The following is a 16,828-nucleotide window of genomic DNA, read 5'->3' on the forward strand; positions in this document are numbered from 1 at the left end:
CACCTTTGTTTTTCCTTTTTTTAAAAAAATTATTTACTGCCGGTCAACACAAGCACCAAGGCTTTCCGCTCTCGTATACTTAATTGATCAGTGATCACTACATAATTTTTAGTCATTTTGAATATGCCCGAAGGCTTAATAAGGTTCTTTGACATGTTATTCCTCTACATTTTAAGGGTGTAATTTGTAAAGCTAAGTTTTGAGTATGTCTTGAATTTCATTACCTTTAACCTTATTAGTGTATATGGTATACGGTATGAACTTTTTCATGAAATGAATGGACAAGCTTGAATCTTTCAACATTCTCAAATTCTAAAAGAAAAAGAAAACATAACATCATTAGATGTATATAAGAAACAAGAAGAAAAAGACATAAAATCAATTGCTCATTTGTTCTCTTTCAATCCCCTACTGGTAGAATAAAATCCATTCAATTCCATGCAGGGTTGTACATAATATATAACCTCTTTTAATCTCTGCTAAATATCCTGTATCCACCTGGCTTGTAAAAGTTCTTCAAAAGTCACAAAAATTATGTTTCTACTAGATGACGATGATAAATTGTAAAACTTCTGACGTTTGAGGTCTGGTCCTTCTAGTCCTTGCCCGCCACTAGCAGCTTTATAAAAGTTAAATTATGATGGGCAAAATCTAGCATCATTGACACTCAGTAATTAGCCATTTACATTCAAGCTTTACGTACAACATGAAGCTTGATGTTGAAGTGATATGCAAAGAGATTATCCAGCCATCTTCTTCATCCCTCAGTGGGCTTCTCCGCTATCAACTCTCTTTCCTTGATCAAATAACTCCCCCAGTTTTTAACCCTTTGGTCCTGTTCTACTCGAAAATATGCGATACCCAAACCAGCAAAATCGAGACTTTCGACCAGCTTAAGCAGTACATTTCTAATGCCCTTACTTATTTCTACCCTCTAGCCGAATGCATTAGAGACTGTTGAGTTTTAGATTGACTAGAATTCTAGATTTTAATTGAATAGGATTCTTGTTTGTGTACAACATTGAGTAGTTGTATGGTTTTAAACTTCTTATTCTAAATCGAGTCCTATTCGCATGCTACTTTAGACTTTTATATTATAAAAGTGGATCTCTAGGCCTTAGAATTGTAAGGAATACTTTGAGAGCTCTAGAGAGAGGACGCTTTGTAACTTTGTCTTTTGCTCTAAGTGGAGCTAGAATGGTTTAGGTGAGTGTTCTTCGGAGATTATTAAGAAAGAGTGTGCAAGGGATCTTGGGTTAGCTTGGGGAACCATAGAGGTCAATTTATTGTACTTTAATTTCTCAATAATAGAATAACAGTTTCATTCTGTGGACGTAGGCAAGAGGCCGAACAATGTAAATTCTTGTGTTTTCTGTTTGCTTAATTTCTCTGGGTTTTATCGTTGTTGTTTCTTGGACAATTTTCATAACAAACTGGTATCAGAACTTTAGGTTTGGTAAATTCAAGATTCAACAAGGATGTAGAAAATTACTAGTTCTACGAATTTTTAAATTAAGAAGCTTGATGGGAAGACTAGTTTTACGCAATGACAAAGAAGAATGAAAGATCTCCTTGTGCAGTAAGTCTTAATGCGCCCTTTGCTAGGAAATAAGGAAAAGTAACCAGATGACATAAAGGATGTTGAATGGGTAGAGTTAGAGCAAAGGTGTGTGAGTATTATTCGGCTTTGCATTGGAGATAACGTGTTTAACCATGTTATTGATGAGGATTCTGCTTTAAGGTAGTGGGCAAAGTTATAAAAGATTTACTTGGCTCAAAGTCTTTCCAATAAGTTGCAACTTAGGTGAAAGTTGTATCGTTTAAAGATGGAAGAGAGTGGAGACCTCATGAAGCATATGAATGAATTTAATGGGATCATTGATCAGTTAAAGAAGGTTGATGTGAAGGTGGAGGAAGAGAAAAAGGCACTGTTGTTCCTAGCTTCGCTCCCAGACTCCTATGAAGTATTTATGGAATCTCTAATATGTGGGATAGATACAATAACATTAGAACAAGCACAAGTAATGTTAATGTCTTATGAAGCCTGAAAGAAAAGTAAGGAAAATGATAGAGATTCGAGTGGCTTGGCATTGGTAATTGAGGTTCGTAAGAAGAAGTCAACTAGTATGGGATCTAAGGGTGGCAAGTCTAGATCCAACAATATTCAGTGTTTTCAATGCAAAGGGTATAGACATATTAAAAGGGATTGGCCTACAAAAGAGGATAAAAGTAATAAGAATAAAGGATAGTGTGCTTTCATTGCTTAAGATGATGATTGTGATTGCCTCGCAATCTCATAAAATATGGATGCAAATTCTTATTGATATTTAGATTCTGCTTCTGCCACTCACGTATGTTATCAAAAAGATTGTTTTGATTTACTTCAAGAAGGGGTGGCTAGGAATTTGACTTTGGGTAATAAGTCAATAGTGAAGGTCATGGGTCTTGAAGTGGTGAAAATCAAAATGTTTGATAAGGTTTTGCGTTCTTTGAGTGGTGTGGCTTGTGTCCCAAAGCTACATAAGAATCTAATATCATTGAGCCTATTAAACTCCAAAGGGTATGGATATTTTACTTGTGATGGAGTGGTAAAAGTCACACAAGGTGACATGGTTCTAATGAGGGAGAATTTGTATGATGGCTTGTATCATCTAGAATGTGAGGCCTCAAAGGGATTGGAACAGTGCACAAGATATGGTAGCTACCAAAGTGAGATTTCATTTGCCGAGGAGATGATGAAAGATTCCCATGGTGTAAACAATGGTGAAAAGATAAAAAATCTTGTCAGTACTGAATCAAAAGGTCGTCGAGGTCCCTTTTCGAAGTCAATTAGTGCCATTGACTTGATGGCTACATAGGTGCATTGGCCATTTTATGGAATCGAGTGTTGAACCATGCTTGATTCGATATGTGTAGTCGTGGTAATTATAAAAGCCAATGATTTAGAAGTCTTATGCTTGGAGAGTTGTTCAAAAGTGTCAAAAAATAGGGGGAGTTAGGAAGTTATAATTAGGTGCGACTGGTGGAAGAGGTTTAAGGAGTTTGAATTCAAGTCAAAGGTGGAGATTTGTTGAGTTTTAGGTTGACTATAATTCTAGATCTTATTTGATTAGGATTCTTATTTATGTACAACATTGAGTAGTTGTAAAGTTTTAAACTTCTTATTCCACATCGAGTCCTAATCACATTCTACTTTGGACTTTTATATTATAAAAGTAGATCTCTAGGCTTTAGAATTATAAGTAGTGCTTTGAGAGCTCTAGAGAAGGGACACCTTTTAACTCTATCTTTTGCTCTATGTGGAGCTAAAGTGGTTTAGGTGAGTGTTCTTGGGAGATTATTGAAAAAGAGTGTGCAAGGGATTTTGGGTTGGTTTGGGGAACCATAGAGGTCAATTTATTATACTTTAATTTCTCAATAATTGAAGAACAGTTTCATTCCGAGGAAGCAGGCAAGAGGCCTAACCACGTAAATTCTTGTGTTTTTCTATTTGCTTAATTTCTCTAGGTTTTATCTTTATTGTTTCTTGGGCAATTTTCATAACAGAGACAACCTGTTTGTAGACTGCAATGACGAGGGCATTCCCTTTCTAGAAACCCTAGTGAAGTGCCAACTTTCAGATGTCATACGAAACCTTGTCCCTGGCAAACTTAACATATTACTTCCATTTGAACTATATGATGCAGAAGAATTGCCCCCAAGAATCCAATTCAATATTTTTGATTGTGGAGGAATAGGTGTTGGCATGTGCATTTCTCACAAAGTTAGGGATGCCCTTTCATTTTTTGCGTTTGTGAACATGTGGGCAACCATTGCTCCTGGGAGAAGAAATTAGCGGCCCCAGAATTTGCGTTAACCTCGCTTTTCCCACCATAGAGCATATCATTATTGTTGAAGATAATACTTAAGCAAGTGACATGTTTTTTTTTATCAGTTTGGATATATATGTAGTTTTTAGTGTGTGTTTGATGGTTTTCAAAACTATAACTAAGTCATGGGATCGTGGATGTTTTATGTTTAGTTTGTTAACTAATATTTGTAAACCACGTTTCAACAAGTGGTGATGTTCTTTTGTTTTTGGTTCTTAGTTGCATGTAATATATATTAGTTTTCTTTAATGAATGAAGTGTGTGAGCTTTATATCCTCTGTTCATCTCTATTTTATTGTTGCATAACAGAGTTATTTACAGTAGCCATTAGTTCTCGAAATCACTCCACTAACATGGTATCAAAGCTTCATTAAGATCTTAAGCGATCACGATAAGGCTTCATCATCCTGTAAACTGATAAATTTTCTTCTTGTTGCCTAACACCATTGAGATGGCTACAAGTTCTTTCTCCCACCAAACACCACTTATATTTGATGGGTCCCATTTAAGCCATCAAAATGAAGGCCTATTTGAGGACTAATAATTTGTGGGATGTTGTTTAGAATAGTACTTTACCGCCACAGTTAAGAGAAAATACTACACTGGCTCAAATCAAACAGCATAATGAAGAGGTGGCAAAACATTACAAAGCTTTGTCATATCTACATTCTGCTGTAATAGAAGTAGTGTTTACCAAGATCATGGCCTGTGACACGGCAAAAGAAGTATGGAGCAAGGTGAAGGAAGAGTTTCAAGGGTCTGATTGTACCAGACAGATGCAAGTTCTCAATTTACTAAAAGAATTTAAGGTTTTAAAGATGAAAGATGCTGACTCTGTCAAAGACTATTTTGATAGGGTAATGAAGGTGGTTAATCAATTGAGGTTGTTAAGTGAAACCATGCCTGACAAACGAGTGATTGAGAAAGTTTTGGTCAGTATCCTGAATGCTTTGAATCAAAGATTTCTTCCTTGGAAAAGTCCAAGGATTTGTCCAAACTCTTTCTTATAGAACTTGTAAATGCTTTCCAAGCTTCAGAACATAGGAGGGTAATACGTTTGGATGATAATACTGAGCATGCTTTGGTAGCTAAGTTCAAGGGAAAGATAATCATAGATACTTGAAAGAATGAACATAACCAGTCAAAAGAAAAAGGAGGCACTCGTCACAACAAAACACCTAACAAAAGAGCGAATTTCCAATATGTCCACATTGCAAAAAAGAAACCATACAGAGGCATAATGTTGGTTCAAACCAAGTGTAAGATGTCATGCTTGCAGTCAGTAAGGTCATTGAGAAGGTTTGTAAAAACAAATCAAAAAAGTGAGACAACTCACCCCAAAAAATTGAAAAGGCTAAGGTGGCAGAAAAACAATTGTTTATGGCATTGAGCAAGACCAAGGTTGTTGATCCAAGCCAGTGGTTGTTAGACAGTGGATGTTCAAGCCATATGACTCCAAATGCAAAACTCTTCACTGAAATTGATCATCAACATAGATCAAATGTTGAAATAGGTAATAGGGATTTTCTTCATGCAATAGGGAAAGGTACTATAGGTATTCAAACTACATCGGGCAATAAGTTTGTTTCAAGAGTTCTACTTGTGCTTGAAATTTCCCAAAATTTGCTTAGCGTTGGGCAAATTGTTGATGATGGTTATGTCTTATTATTTAAAGACAAATCCTGCAATATATTTGATCCCATAAGAGAGTTTGTTACGACTGTTCTTATGAAAAGAATGTGTTTTCCTTTGAATTGGAATGATATGTACTGTCAAGCATCTAAGATGGGTTTGAACTCGACCTCCCTGTGGCATAAATGTTTAAGACACTGTAATTTCTCTTCATTGATTCATGCCAGCAAGTTAAGCTTAATGGAAAATCTAACATCTTTGACTGAATCAAATAAATTCTGTGGCTTCTGTCAGTTTAGGAAGTCAACTAAAAATTCATTTCCTACAACTAGTTCAAGCAGAGCCATTGAGAAGCTAAGTCTGGTTCATACGAACATTGCATGACCTATGAGTGAATTATCAATCAGTGGAAGTAAATTTTTCTTGCTATTTATTGATGATGTCACCAAAATGTGGTAGATTTTTTTCTCAAAAATAAATCAGAAGTGTTCGACTGTTTTTTGAAATTTAAGGCCAGAGTTGAAAAAGAATTAGGAAAAAGAATTAAAATTCTTAGATCAAACAAAGGTGAAGAATACAAGTCTTTGGCTTTTTCTAAATATCTTGAAAAGGAAGGCATCCAAGATCAGCTCACTACCCCATACTCCCCTCAACAAATGGAGTTAGTGAGAAGAAAAATCGAACCATAATGGAAATGACCAAGTGTTTCTTGATGGAGAAGGGACTACCCAAGAACTTTTGGGTAGAAGCAACTAACACTGCTGTGTACCTTCTAAATTTTCTTCCTACAAAAACCTTGAAATATGTGACTCCATATGAAGCTTGGTTCGAGAATAGGCCATCAATAAGTCACTTGCTTATTTTTGGATGTTTGTGTTATGTACATGTTCTTGCTGAACTGAGAAATAAATTGCAGCTTAAAGCACAAAAAAGAATATTTGTAGGCTATAGCTTGGAGTCAAAAGCCTACAAGTTTATATGATCAATTCTGGTAAGATTTCCATAAGCAGAAAAGTTATTTTTGATGAAGATCACAAGTGGGATTGGAAATAACCATAACAAAAAAAATCGGATGACCAAAATGCTATCCCAAGTGAAAAATCTAATGACCAAAATGCTATCCCAAGTGAAAAATCTAACGACCAAAATGCTGTCCCCAGTGAACTTGATTTTGACCAGATTATTGATGAAGCACCAGTGAGAGGTACACATGTTATTCAAGATATATATGATAGGTGTCAAATTACTATTGCTGAACTTGACTCTTTTGTTGAAGTTGTACTCTATGATGAATGGAAAGCTGCTATGAAGGAAGAGATTATTTTGATCGAGAAGAACAAGACATGGACACTTGTAGACAGACCGAAACATAGGCAAGTGATAGGAGTCAAATGGGTCTTCAAGAAAAAAAATAAATTTTGATGGATCTTTGAATAAATATAAAGCGAGGCTTATTGCTAAGGAGTTTTATCAATTGCCAGGAGTGGATTAGTTTGATACCTTCGCTCCCGTGGTAAGGCTAGACACAATTAGGCTACTCATAACACTTTCTGCAGCATTTGGTTGGACAGTATTCCATCTCGATATTAAGTCTACCTTCTTAAATGGTAGACTAACTAAGGAGATTTATGTTGAACAACCTATGGGGTTTGAAGTTGAAGCTGGTAAAAACAAAGTGTATAGGCTTCATAAAGCCTTATACGATTTAAAGGAAGCACCACGTGCCTGGAATGCTAAAATTGACTCTTATCTGCAAAGTCAAGGATTTCAAAAAAGCTTGAATGATACAATTTTGTATGTCTTAACAGGAGGTAATGGTGTCTCTTTAATTGTATCATTATATGTAAATGATATTCTGATAACTGGTGTTTATTGTCAAGAAGTTGAAAAACTCAAAGCCAATTTGCAGAAGGAGTTTGATATGTCCGATTTCGGGTTGATGAGGTATTTTTTGGGACTTCAAGTATCACAGACCAACAATGGTATTCATTTAACACAACAAAAATATATTCTTGATGTCTAGAAAAGATTTAAAATGAACAACTGCAAGGCAATAACTACTCCTCTTGTCGCCAATGAAAAATTACCTACTAATGCAGGTAATAAACTTAGTAATCCTGGTGAATATAGAAGCTTTATTGGCTACCTTTTGTATATATGTTCAACTAAACCTGGGATCATGTTCTCTATTAATTATTTGTCAAGGTTTATGCAACAGCCATGTGAGTCACACTTCACTGCTACAAAAAGATTACTAAGGTATCTAAAAGGCAATTCAAGCTATGGTGTCAAGTTTACACGATCCGATGTTGTTGATCTTGTACCATTCTTAAATAGCAATTGGGGAGGTTGTATTGATGATGCCAAGAGTACTTCTGGGTACATATTCACTCTTGGTAATGGTGTTTTCTCATGGAGTTCACACAAGCAAGAATCTGTAGCCCAATCCTCAACTAAAGCTGAGTAATCAAGTTCTTTGGTTAAAAAAGGTGTTGATTGATCTTGGTATACCTCAGACTAAACCAACCAAGCTGTTCGTGGATAATAAGTTAGCTATATCCATCTCTCAAAATCCTATTTTTCATAGAATAACTAAACACATTCACGTGAAATATCATGCCTTGAGAGATGCACAGAAAAAGGTGAAATCTTAGTTTAATATTGCTGCTCAAGTGAGCAAGTTGTAGATATCTTGACCAAGGCACTTCACGAAGCAAAATTTGAAATCAACTGAGGAATGTTGATGCCTAAAGATGCAAGCATTAAGGAAGGGTGTTGAAGATAATGCTTGACCAAGTGACATGTTTTTTTTTATTAGTTTGGATATATATGTAGTTCGTAGTGTGTGTCTAGTGGTTTTCAAAATCGTAACTAAGTTATAGGATCGTGGATGTTTTATGTTTAGTTTGTTAACTAATATTTGTAAACCACATTTCAGCAGGTGGTTATGTTCTTTTATCTTTGGTTTTTAGTTGTATGTAGTATATATTAGCTTTCTTTAATGAATGAAGTGTGTGAGCTTTATACCATCTGTTCATCTCTGTTTTATTGTTGCATAAAAGAGTTATTTACAGTAGCCATTAGTTCTCAAAATCACTCCACCAACAACTATCAGGGTATAACCCAAACATTCACCAAACCAAAGTAAAAATTATAACAAAGAGGTTTGTGTTTACAGCCTCTAAAATAGAGGAAATCAGAGGAAAATATGTCGATAATTCTAGCTCAGAAAACCTAGAATGCCCAATTCACATTGAGGCCTTATCAGCTTTCATATGGAGCTGGTTTGTAGCTGCTACTAAGGTAAGATCAAGACCTGTTACGTTTTGTGCAATTTTTCACTTGGTAAATTTACGTACAAAAATGGAGCTGCCTCTGCCAGACTATTCTTCTGGGACTCTTTATAGCTTTTCAATGACAGTTCCATCCATGGACGAAGGAGAAATTTGTCATAATCTCCTTAGTCAAATAAAAGACTCCATAAGAAAACTTGACAAAGAGTACGTGAAGAAGGTCCAAGATGCACAAGATCACTTAGACTACATCAAAGAGATGGTTGGGAAACTCATCAGAGGGGAGACAATTTACTTTAGTTTCAGTAGTTTATGCAAGTTTCCCTTATATGAAGCTGATTTTGGTTGGGGGAAACCCATTTGGGTAGGTTCTGCTACTCTAGCTTCCATGCATGGAGTTATTTTCCAAGACATCATTTCTAGTGATGGGATAGAGGCTTGGATTAACCTAAAAGAGGAAGACATGGCAAAATTTGATTGTGACAAGGAATTGCTTGGATTCATTACCTTAAAAAACTGTTGAAGTTGATTAGTTCCTGTAGTTTCAATTGATGTTTTCTTGTAAAGGTCTGTTTGGTAACTGGAAAATGACTTGTTAGAGGAAAATTTTTTCTGTGTAAAATGTTTTGCAGAAAAATTTAATGTTTTTTGTTGTTTTAGTAAACTATCAAAAACATTTTCTATTGTTGGGATCATTTTATGGAAAATATTTTTCATCATGATGAAGTTATTTAGGTGTTAAAATAATAAATAGGAGTTGAGTATAAAACAATATTGATATTTTATTTTCACTAATTTGGTATCAAAATTAGGAATGGAAATGAAAATGGATAAAATCAATAATGATATTTTCCAAAATATTTAATCACAAATCTGTAATGAAAATAAACTCTAATTTTCAAAAAAAAATTCATCTTATCACTTTTTTGTAATATCTATAAAAATATAAATATTCATTAATTGTGTAAGATATCCAAAACCTATACTTATAAATATGTATTTATCAAATAATAATTATTGAAATATTTTTTATTATAATTATTAGTAAGATTTATTCCATTTATAAATAAAAAATTTAATTGTATTGAATGGTTTCATTAAAATAATGTTGTTTAATTTTAATAGTAATTTAAATATTAATATTTTAAATTAATTATTTTAACATTAAATATTAATATTTTTATTTTTTTAATATTTTAAGTTAAATATTAATATTCATCAAATTTATACTCATAAACTTAGTATAAAAGTGTTTTTGTTGTTATCTGGAAAATGTTTTACGTCTTTTCCGTGGTTAACTTTGATGACTCGTAAAATATTTTACATTTAGAATTAATTTTTCGTCTGACAAACAAGCATAAGTCTTGAAAACATTTTTCAAAAAATATTTTACTACAAAACAAACGAACCCTAAGTTTTAGCTGTCCAACATTCTTTTCCTTTCTATCTTGTGAGATGGAGGATTAGTCCCGATCTTATTGGTATTGCTAGTGAAATCTCTTTGGGTGTTTTCGTTTAGTTTGATGTATTTAAATTTTTTTTCTTTTTGATCCATCAGCCGGTTGTTGCTCAATTTTTGTCATTTGGAGCTTATGTCATGGTTGTATAGTGGTGGTAGAGGATTGATGGCAAACTTTTCCATGGCATTTCAGATTTTTGGTGTCTTCTGATGTGCTCCTCATGGCTCATTGGCTTCAAGGTTTAGCTTCTTTCCCAATCGTGTCCGACCTTTTTATGTTCTTCCAAAGGGTTTGATCTTGACTCGAGGTATCGGGCTCTGTTTAAGTATGGAGGTTGTTTGGGGTTTGGGCAGCTTGGTTCGAAAAATCTTTGAGGCAGTCTTTATTGCGTCCATGCACAGATTTTATATTTGTTTCACGGTGTAAAGCCGTTCAATATTTCATTGCTTTTATCTTTATATGCTATCTTGTGCAGTAAACAAAATAAATTTAGATCACACTTGCACATATCTCTGAAAAACTGCAGCAGATCGAGCAGAGAATGGGTTAGAGCTCGTTCAGACTCAAGCTCAAAAATTTAGCTAGCAAACAAACTATAAACACGCTATGAAACCATAAAAAGCGAAAACTTGACTCTTATTCCGTGAAAGTCAAAATTTTGATTTTGATTGGAAATTGTTGGCCGATTCTGACGAATTGACAAAAATGGTAAATCACAGCTGCAAGTAGGTGTTGCTCTTTCCTGCAGAAACAGGGACAAACTAGAACAAAACTCTGAGCAGAGGAGCTAACGTAATACTGGCATACTTTTTCATTCAACCTTGAACAATTCAAAATCTTCGTAATAGTACATACGTGATAATCTAGCAATAAAATTACAAGCAGTTGATCTCCTAGCCATGCCAAATTAATTGCTTAACACAAAATATAACTAGAGTTTACATCAGCCTAAACAAGGTTATGCTGCTGTTATGCTAACCATGTTTATAAACACATTAACCTTAACAAAAGGAAAGAGTGTAGAGTAGTCCTAACATTCAAATACAGAACAATCAAATTAACCACAATTCAATTCTATGAAAGGCCAATCGCATGGCTCGACGATGAAATCATATGAAGATGCTAGGGTTCAAGAGAGCCGATCCAAGGAGCTCCTTATCACATTCAAATATGGACATTTCTTGTTCCTCCAAAGTCACCCAAGCTTCAATTCCATCCCCATTTTTGGTGTCTATCAAAACTACAATGTTCCTGAATGATAGGCTTGCACTACTCACCCATACCGGCTTCCCCCACCCATAGTCCATTTCATATAATGGAAATCTGCACCAACTTGTGCACCTGTAAACTGCAGCATCCTTGCAGAGCTCTCTCCTCTCCTTGAGAGACTCAGTAATCAATAAAAATCCATCATCACCTTTGAATTTTTTTGCCTTTTCATTGCAAAATTGGGTCATCTCTCTTCTCATCACAGTGACCAACTCGTTTAACTCCATCTCACCGTCTCCAAGAAACACGGGCACTGTCCAAATGAGATTTCCTATGGAGTTTTCGGGCAGCGGTGGGACTATTCTCTTGCGCAAGTTCACTGCTTGGAACAAAACTATTGGCCTTGCTAACCCTGATTTCGCACGAGAAGCTGCCACAGAACATTTTAAGATTAGTGCTAAGACCACTTCCACACGAGATGGGACAAATTGGCCAGCAGCTTTGGCCTTGAGACTAGCAATTTTTGATGCTTCAAACTTGAACCTCTTTGTAACAAAATTTCCGGACGGGTTATTTACCGGGGGCATGAAAGATAGGTCTCCAGGTGGAAGCAAAGATGCTCCGACGAATTCAGGGGACACTGCTTCACCAGAGTCACGAGCGATGGCTGTCCAGCTTTGGAGGAACGTTGCCAGTGAGGAAACGTCAGTGTTCTTATGCAATAGACAGATGCTGATAGCTGTCCCTCCACACTCAAATGTTGTCAGTTGAACAAGCAGATTGCAACCTGAAGCTGCTTTGGATGTCTCAGGATCAGTGGTAGGAAGAAAACCATTCAATGCTTCCATGTCAGGTTGTTTTAGAAAGTCTGAAAGTTGGCAGTCAATACGAGCTTCGACGAAATAAGCACCTTCATCGTTGCAATCGATGGAGGTAGCATCTTTCAGCCGTCCTGCCATTGGATAGAAGTGAGTGAGGACTTTCGAAAGTGAACTCTTGAGGATATGAGATCTGTCGCAGCTTTTGCTCCTGCAGTCCTCATTTTGGTGGTGGGTGCTTGGCGTTGAAGCATAGAAGAAGACTATAAGGCCATAAAAAGATGGCAAAAGCTGATCCAAAAGGGAGAGCCTGAAGTTTTTAAGGTGATAAGGTGTTGGAGAGGATGGCTTAATGGTTTGTCGAGAGGTAATTTCGACCTTCATTTTAATCATGCTTAGATATTCTCGTTGGTCTATTCGAATATATATTATGTAGCTATTAGAGGATGTAATACGGTAATGGTGATAAGTCACGTTCGGATTTGGAGTTTTGCTCTCAACTTGTTAGGTCTAGAAACACATGTTAGTAACAATTTAAGTCAACGGTAGTTCAAAATCAAACACTAACGCTGCACTTCTCAGTGTACGTAAGGCTGATTTAGCGTTACGTATAGATTTTCAATAGCTAATCTGAACGGTTAAATACATTCTTCAATTGGGCTTGGAGTTTTCACTCAAGTTTTCCAAATTCACCATAATATACGCTCAACTAAGCTTAGGCAATGGATGTTCAACATTGACAATCCAATTCTGTCCATTAGTTACATTAGCCAACTTGAATGATCTTTCTTATGACAAACACCCAATATAATGCAAGCAAAAGTTAATAACAAAATATAAATAACACAAAATTTTTTTAATAATGGAAAATTTTCGCTCACTAACTTTCAAATTACAATCATTAATTCTTTTTTTGCATTCAATCAAATTTTTATATCTTTATTTAAAATTAAATAAGTTTTTATAACTAATGGTTAACTAATTGTTATTGTATAATTAAAATATCACTTATTATTTTATACAATATCATGTTAATATGTTATAATAGGTAATAACGTGAGTACTAATATGACATAATGATATAATTATGTGATATTTTCTACTCTCCAATGTCAACATCACATGGGTATAAAATGATAAATAATATTTTAACTAATGATAATTGGTCAACTTTTAGTCATAAAGATTTATTTGACTTAAAATAAAAAATATAAAAATTTAATTAAATGTAATAAAAAAAACTTATTAAATTTTTTTAAATAGTTTAAGAACGTTTTCAAATATTATACCCCAATTCTTTCACTGCCTATTAATTCTATTGTATCTAAAACCTTTTACATTGAAAAAGATGTTTTTCACAATTTCTTAAGGTGTTTTCAACTCTCTAAACATCACATATCACATACACACGACATTATTTCAATATCAGAGTAAAATTTTATACTTCACAAGCGATATAATAAGTATGTACAAGTGTAAATATGTGATGGTAAGCAAAGCCTGTCGACGATGAAGGAGAGCTTGGGACATGATTGGGTAGAGATTACTTCTGGATGTGACCTAAACCACGATGGCAATGGCGATGGCGTTGGGCCGTTTGTCAATTTTTTTCCTGGTGAAGTGTTCTAAGTCTACACGCGATGATAGACTAAAAATTGTCAAAAATGATGACAATAGTTCAATTATAATAATATTCGATATTTTGCTTGTCACCGCATTTAAGGAATCTAGATTAAATTTGACAAACATAATTTCAAGAGAAAGCGTCCAAAACCAATAGTAGTCCATAGAAAATGTACAAAATGAAACATCCAACTCAAGAATAATTGCCCCAACGATACTTTTGTGGCCTAAAATCATTGAATCTCAAAAGGATAAGCTTAAGTAGTTGACGCTCAACAACTTGAATTTATTTCGTTAACTTTTGTATTTATAATTTAAGATTTCATTTTGAAGTTTCTAGATTTGAATCTTGAGAAAGGGAGAGTAGATTGTGAAATGAGGAGGTACCACCATACATGTAGTCTAAAGTCTACGACTTTGCACATATGTATATATCCAAAAAGATAATATCTAGATGAGATATCACATCTAATTTTGTAAATCTTATAAAAGATAATTTGAAAAAATGGTGTGAATGAGTGACTACTTTTAGCAGGAAGTTTTTCATCAACATCATGGTTTTTATGAAAGAATACAAGTCCATATACATATATGAACCCTACCTAAAACTCCCTTGATTCATAGAGACTCTCAACTTTCCCAAGAGGCAGATCCATATTTTTCAAATAATATTTTCTTTAATCAGTTATTGATGTTTGCGAACCAATAATTATAAACTGTGTGAATCATGGAAAATAGGATAATTGTCAATAAAAGGTTTTACAAATGATGATGAAATGATGAATTCCCATTAACAATATTGTACAAATTTATATACTAATTGCAAATTCACCTCTTTTATATCTAGATCCAAATTATGCACATCAATGGTGAGGAATTATGAGGGTGGGCAAAATTAGGTAATTTAGACAAAAGAAATGAAAAGTCAAAACAAAAAACCTTTAGGGTATTTATATATGTACATCACCCTTCATTCCATGTTTTCAAGAATATTATAGTGGTAAGTTTGTACCATTTTTTTTTATTGGAATAGAATTTTTGCAACGCCCTTTAAATTACTATTTATTTCCTTTGCTCACTGATAGCTAGATTCAAACAGAGCACACTAACACCTCACAGAGAAGACCAATGGACCTTTATTAATTTGGTGGAAAATGCTTGATATCTCCCTAGCAACAGCATTTGTCCAATCATAAATTCACTTTTAGACTTCCCACTAAACCATTTTTTGTGTAAGAGACCAAGGGAATTCTCAGTAAGTTATCTAATAAAGACTAAACCAAAATCTATAACTATATTTTAAGGAAGCCTCGAAGGGCTTCCTTGCTTGATTCCTTATATTAAGTAAAAAGAAATAACAATTTAAGAGAACTTAATAAAAAAATATTAAGTAATAAAATAACAATTTAAGAGAACTTAAATATATCCATTGACATAACTTTAGTATCCATTTGCAAGCATGGCAAGATGGAAAAAAAAAAAAGAAAAAGAAAGAACTGATGGATTCATATATAGTTTTCCTAAGGTATATGTAATCAATTAAATTATATTGCGGTATTTGTTTTATAACAAATCATTGTAATGTAAGATTGCAATAAATCATATTACAGTCAATGGATATAATATGATTGCAGTCTAAAACCAATGCAATTAGAATGCATTACACTCTACAATGTTATTACCGGGTACTGGAACCCGATCGTTAGACGTGAGAAAATTAGGGAGTCGGCATCAATCTTTTTTTTTTTAGGTGTGATTGGCCACTCTATTTTGTCATACTCGACGAAATCCTAAATTAATTTTAAGTCCGTCTAGAACGATAAATTGGTCTACATATCTTTAAGATTTGGATTCAGAAGTACGGTTAGCACGAGAAAGAATTAGTACCCCCGTGACGCCCATTCTACGAACGATGCCATTTAATCATATATTATCCTAACCCATTAACCTTATTCTTACGTTTCCTTAATTATTATTTATTTAATTTATCTCTTATTCCATTAATCAAATCAAAATATTTTACGGGTTTGGCGTACACGCGATGTAATTGTGAAATGCATGGCATAAAATCGGGATAATGTCAAACGAAAATCTTTTATTGAGCGTACTTTCTGAATCCGCCCATCATACTGGTACGATCTGGGAGTATTCTCTCACCTAGAAAAATACCTTAGAAACTCGCCTTCATAAGTTTACTAGATAGATCCCATCATCGAGATAGTCATTTGCCAGTGAAAAAAAAAATAGTGTTTCATGAATGCAAATCATAATTCGGGGTAAAAGTCTTTTATTAAAGATATTTCTCCTAACCCTCCTATCATAATGGTGGGATCCGGAGGTATCTTTTCACCTATGGAGTTTACTGGAGAAATTCGCCTTTCCAAGCTTCCTCGGGAAGTCCCATCATCAGAGTTTATACCCGTATACAATATATATCTATATGCCATGACATTTAACAATGCAACCATGATACGTGATGCACTCGTACACTCAATATTCGTTTCTTATCTTTCATAAAATTTACTACTTTTCTTTGTGTGCGTATTTATTATGAACAAATATTTTACATTTACTTATTGTTTTTGCTTCGTTATGCATTTTGCTATATAAGTACCTATTTATCTTACTATATAAAATTGTTTAGAACCATATTTTTAGACCAAGTATTTTTATTATCCATAACTATTATTATTTATGGTTATGTGTTTTATCCATTTTTGTATTATTACAATTAACAAATTTATTGTTATCATTAATTTTTTATTTTTTTATTCGTAGATTTTGATTAATTGGTGATTAAATATGTATTTTTTTTTACTTATTTGAGATTAGGAACATCTGCATTCTAAATTAAGACCCTCCCATCGTACTGGTGGAGTCTTAACCGAAATTCCTAACTTGAAGAAATTCACTCGAAATTGCGA

At 34.2% G+C, this 16,828-nt stretch overlaps 1 protein-coding gene and 1 pseudogene across 1 annotated transcript; one reads left to right on the plus strand and one right to left on the minus strand.

Annotated features, from left to right (window-relative positions):
- The first annotated feature begins 706 nt into the window (after nt 1–706).
- Nucleotides 707–9,317, plus strand: LOC18609674 (stemmadenine O-acetyltransferase-like; annotated as a pseudogene).
- Nucleotides 9,318–11,042: 1,725 nt separating this feature from the next.
- On the minus strand, nt 11,043–12,688 carry LOC18609675 (cocaine synthase). The gene has a single exon (XM_007044908.3). It carries the CDS (start codon nt 12,672–12,674, stop codon nt 11,364–11,366), a length of 1,311 nt encoding a protein of 436 aa, XP_007044970.2. The 5' UTR covers nt 12,675–12,688; the 3' UTR covers nt 11,043–11,363.
- Nucleotides 12,689–16,828: the final 4,140 nt, after the last annotated feature.

The sequence above is a fragment of the Theobroma cacao genome, chromosome 2 (assembly GCF_053813885.1).
Source record: "Theobroma cacao isolate CCN51 chromosome 2, ASM5381388v1, whole genome shotgun sequence".
Classification (NCBI taxonomy): Eukaryota; Viridiplantae; Streptophyta; class Magnoliopsida; order Malvales; family Malvaceae; genus Theobroma; species Theobroma cacao.

Bases quoted from the DNA above. Each gene is read 5' to 3' on its own strand.
- LOC18609675 (XM_007044908.3), bottom strand. From the start codon at position 12,674: ATGATTAAAATGAAGGTCGAAATTACCTCTCGACAAACCATTAAGCCA.